The sequence below is a fragment of the Triticum aestivum genome, chromosome 3B (assembly GCF_018294505.1).
Source record: "Triticum aestivum cultivar Chinese Spring chromosome 3B, IWGSC CS RefSeq v2.1, whole genome shotgun sequence".
Lineage (NCBI taxonomy): Eukaryota > Viridiplantae > Streptophyta > Magnoliopsida > Poales > Poaceae > Triticum > Triticum aestivum.
In genome coordinates this window covers 838,833,418-838,838,184 of record NC_057801.1, presented here as the reverse complement: position 1 = coordinate 838,838,184, position 4,767 = coordinate 838,833,418, and the positions used below count along the sequence as shown (strand labels likewise).

The window sequence follows — 4,767 nt, the reverse complement described above, 5'->3', positions numbered from 1 at the left end:
ATTAATTAAGATTCTTGATTTTTGAGTGCTGGTGCCGGATTTAATCTCAGTATGCTTTAGGCAACTCTGCTTTAAGTCCCATCAAGACTTAAATTCGCATAGTACGTTTGAATCTATGCTAAATCATTGTTCATGTAAGATTAAGTATCGCTGTATCTAAATGAAAATGTAATTCTAACACGAAGTGCGTGTACGTGCATACGTACTAGTACTAATAAACAATCAAACTAAATCTTTCTTAAAGCCACACGGCAGATGTACACAGCTTAATTGTCACCGTATGACTAGACCCTTAGTATTTTACGTTGGCTGAACATGCTTCACCACAGAGGAATAGGAATCTCCGGCCCGCACCTACGCAAGGGCAGAAAAAAAAAGTGATGGCAAGCGGATTACCTCGCTCGCTAGTTGCAAGGCCGTGACCCACGCCGCCGACTGAACCTCCTCCACCACCGAAGCCGCCCTAGAACCGACAAGTGTGCCGGCAGCACCTCCCATCCCCTCTTATCACATCTTCCCTATCCCTACCCAGAACGCAAGTCGCCGGATTATGGACTGAACCGGGACTAATGGACTTATCTGTCCCGAATGAAAGCCCTGTTTTCTACTAGTGCACTAGAACGGGGGCTAGGCAGGGAGACCTTTATTCCATCTTCAAGGAGCCGCCACCATCTCGTCTTCCTGAGCAGGACATAGACCCTGACAAAACAGAAAGAAATAATTAAAATCGGAGCCCTCCCGCCGGCCCTTGTCACGATCCACCGCGCCCCATGGCCCTAGGGCAACCGGAGACAAGGCGGACCACAATAGTCTATGTGTGTTCTTCTTCCTATGTGCGTGCGCCAGTCTTCTTCTTTCTCCTGGGCAAACCCAACACATCTCCAGACTCCGTTTGCCGCAAAATAAAAAACATCCAGTTGTAGCACCGAAGCCCTCCCCGTCTCCACCGCTTGTTGCAGCAAAACATGGCCGCCGGTGAGGGAAGCTTGTGGTGGTTTGTGAGCAGTGTGGAGGCGAGAAAAAATCATGGTGTGGAGAGCAGAGCAGGTCGTGCTGGAGGTAGAAGAAAGCAAAGGTCAGGGAAAGGATAAGCTAGGAAGGGAGGCGGTCGCGCGAGGCCCACTGCGTACACCTGTCTCGCGCGGGGTTTGTTTCGTGGCGCGTGAGCCGGCCGAATTCGCAACGTTCCCACACCATGCTAAGAAAAATACCGTGCCCCGTATTATTGGGCCTTATTGGGCCACACGACCACGATGAATCGCTCCGGACTCGTCTGCGTACGTGGTTCCTTCGTCTGTCTGGAGCTCTATTAAGTCTACGCGAACCCACCATAAAAAAAGCAGCCATAGAAAAACCCTACGCGAACCCTAGCAGGAGCGACGCGCGCTCCCGTTGGGCAGAGCAGTAGGAGCGCGCGGTCCTGCCATGGCTAACTCGTCTCCGTCCTCCGTGGCCGGTGGGACAACGTCCCACACTGCGTCGACCATCATCGCCGAGGGCGTATCCGGGTCGCACGACCTAAACATCAAGGGCTACTCTCGCACCAAGGGGCTGGGCATCGGCGAATGCATCACATCCGAGAAGTTCGACGTCGGGGGCCATCACTGGTGTATCAAATACTACCCTGACGGTGAGGCCAAAGACGACACCGACTCGGTAGCACTGCACCTATGGCGTGATGACACTGACGGCAATGATGTCACGGCAATATTCACCTTCAGTTTGCTCAACGGGGAGGGGCAACCGGTGTCACTGCACAGCCATTCAAGTGGGCGTCGTACGTTCAGGCCCAAACAAGGATGGGGATTCGCTACGTTCATCGAGAGGAAAGACTTGGAGGACTCCCCTCATCTCAAAGATGACTGTTTCAGCATCAGGTGCGATCTCACTCTCACTAAGGAAATCTGCACCGCACGCGCTGCCCCGTTTGTAGTTGTGCCGCCGTCGAACATGCATCGGCAACTACTCTACCTCTTGACAAGCAGGCATGCAGGTGACGTGACTTTCAAGGTCGGCCGTCAGCGGTTCACGGCGCATAGGTACATCCTTGCTGCTCGGTCTTCGGTCTTCATGGCCGAGCTCTTTGGTCCCATGAAAGAGAAGGAGGCCACCTGCATACACATCCATGAAGTGGAGGCCAAGGTTTTTAAAGCCATGCTTCACTTCATTTACACCGACGAACTGCCTCAGATTGACGACGGGGAAGCTATGGTGATGGCACAACATTTGCTCGTAGCGGCTGACAGATATAACCTCGATAGGCTCAAGTTAATGTGCGAGGAGACCTTGTGCAACTACATCAGCGAAGACACAGCAGCCACCACGTTGGCGTTGGCTGAGCAGCATGGCTGCGATGGGCTCAGGAGGGCATGCTTCGCATTCCTCGCTTCACTCGACAATCTTAAGGCAGTCATGGCGAGTGATGGCTTTGCCCATCTGAGGAGCAGCTGCCCCTCCATCATAGAGAAGCTGGTCACCAACCTTGCTCCCTGCTGAGTATTGACTTCGACTAGAAATCAAATAAATAAATAAATTGAAGACATTTGAAATTCTAAATATTTTACGCCTATATAGCTACTATATGTATTCCCAAAAGAGAAACATGTTAGTAGCATTCAACTACTGTTGCTATGTTTACACAGAGAACAAAACTACTGTTGCGCTGTAAGAGTCTCTTAGGTTTGCATTGCTGCACATATAGCGTATGAGCCCATTTGCACCTTTTGAAGATTCATGCAATCAGTAATTTGGTTTGGATATTTTTTCTCTAGCGTTTTTTAATCTAAACAGACTTTATTAATCAATAATGTTCATAGGGATACAATGAAGATCTGTGGGATCGAGTTGCCAATTATGGCGGCCTAGGCCCAGACCCAAAGCATGTTTAGTAAGGCTACGAGCCTCTATATTTGAACTTCTTCCCTCCAAGATGAAGGAGCACTTCTCAAACTGATGGGCAGTGGAATTAATCTCTGTGATAATTCCTGCATATATACCTCCCGTTCCATGCTGGATGTCATTGAACACAACCTTGCAATCAAACGCAGCTTGGGCATGTGTTAGTAGTAGGTCTACTGCCAGCATTTGTGCCTCTCGGCAAGCTAGAGCTTCGAGAGTGGAGAGATCCGTGGCTCCCGCTGCTTTGATGACAGATACACCTAAAAATTTACCCACTGAATCACGACAAACTGCACTGTATGTCCCTTCTGACGATTCCTTCGAACCTGCCTCGTCTACACGGATTTTGCCGTCACCTGGAGCCGGCGCGATCCATCTGGGCGTTGCTCTAGGAGCTGGTGAGACCAGCACCTGACACCGTTCAGGTTTGCATTCCTCATGCTCCCTGATGGACCCTTTTACAAAGTGACTAGATCATGCCAGCACGCGTTGCTGTGCCCGTCGATTATTGATATAAAATGGTAGGAATTTTTGCAAGTATATGAAGACGCGAAAGATTATATAGGATATTCTGTAAATATATGGAGATACCAAATATGTAGTGTGAAGTCGGTTCAAGCATTATGGACACTCAGTGGACAGATGATCTGTAAAAGTGTTTCACCGATATTTTCATGTGTGACCTACTCGTCGTCTTCTTAACCTGAACTCTGCTTGTGTGAGACTTCGTTGAACAAACATGTCACAGCCTGCATTGACTTCCCTCTAGCTGCATGAACACATATTTGTAAAAGGTAAACCTTTATAGTACTTTCCTACGGTTGTAATAATTGTTTACAGATCTAGAACATGGTGTCTTAATAGCACACATATTGGCTTACTGAATATTTCTTAATTATGGATCCAAAATCAAAGGATATTTCTTAATATTCATAACATGTATAGTCAGAATAACTCGCATCATAAATAATTTACATTTGGTAACGCAACTGGGGAGTGCAAGTCAGCTTCATCAGCCAAAGCTACATTTTCGAAAAGGGGCGCTTTATTACTTAAAAGATTTAAGCATTATACCCGGCCTATGCATAACTAAGATGCACACAGCCAAATAAGGTTCTCTCATACAAAATAAAAATAAAAAAGTTGAAATACCAAAAGATCCGTATAATGCCTAAAGCGGAGGAGGGGCAATCCTAAGATCATGCAGCCATCCATGTTGAGTAAAAGTATCCCTCGTCGTACCCTCCAATACGTATAAACACCTCCGTAAATAGGTCTCGATTCTCCACGCGTTGTAGAGAGGACCATAAACGAGGAGTCTTGATACATCTGTAGATAACCTGCATCAGAGAAGTACTTTTACCATTAAACACATTATCATTTCTACATAGCCAAAGCGACCAAATAATGGCAAGCACTCCCACCCTGAGAAGAGTTCTAAACCTGTGATCAATCACATGTAACCAGTTGCCAAATACATTAGCAACACTACAAGGAGGATATAAGCAAGAAGCTATTTGGATGACTGACCATATAGAACGAGCAAATTTTGCATTGAAAGAATAAATGTTTTATTGTCTCATCATGGTGACAAAAACACATTGCGGACTTCCATGCCAATTCCTCTAAATAATGTTATCTTTAGTAAGAATGACTCTGCGACGAAGATACCATGCAAAGATTTTATTGAGAAGAGATATCTTCATCTTCCAGATCTTCTTGTTATTATCGACTGGCACATCGGACTGGATTAACGTTCTATAAATGGACTCTAATGAGAATTGTCCATTGCCCTGAAGGTTCCGTCGGAAGACATCAGACCCATGTGACAATTGCACCGTGGACAACCGGTGGAGAAGGATGTTCCAC

General features: G+C 46.9%; 1 protein-coding gene across 1 annotated transcript; it reads left to right on the top strand.

The window, feature by feature from the left end:
• The first annotated feature begins 1,349 nt into the window (after positions 1-1,349).
• LOC123066988 (BTB/POZ and MATH domain-containing protein 2-like) lies at positions 1,350-2,631 on the top strand. Its single transcript, XM_044489955.1, has one exon. It carries the CDS (start codon positions 1,426-1,428, stop codon positions 2,494-2,496), a length of 1,071 nt encoding a protein of 356 aa, XP_044345890.1. The 5' UTR covers positions 1,350-1,425; the 3' UTR covers positions 2,497-2,631.
• Positions 2,632-4,767: the final 2,136 nt, after the last annotated feature.

Excerpts from the sequence above, each read along its gene's own strand:
- LOC123066988 (XM_044489955.1), top strand. The coding sequence starts at position 1,426 with ATGGCTAACTCGTCTCCGTCCTCCGTGGCCGGTGGGACAACGTCCCAC.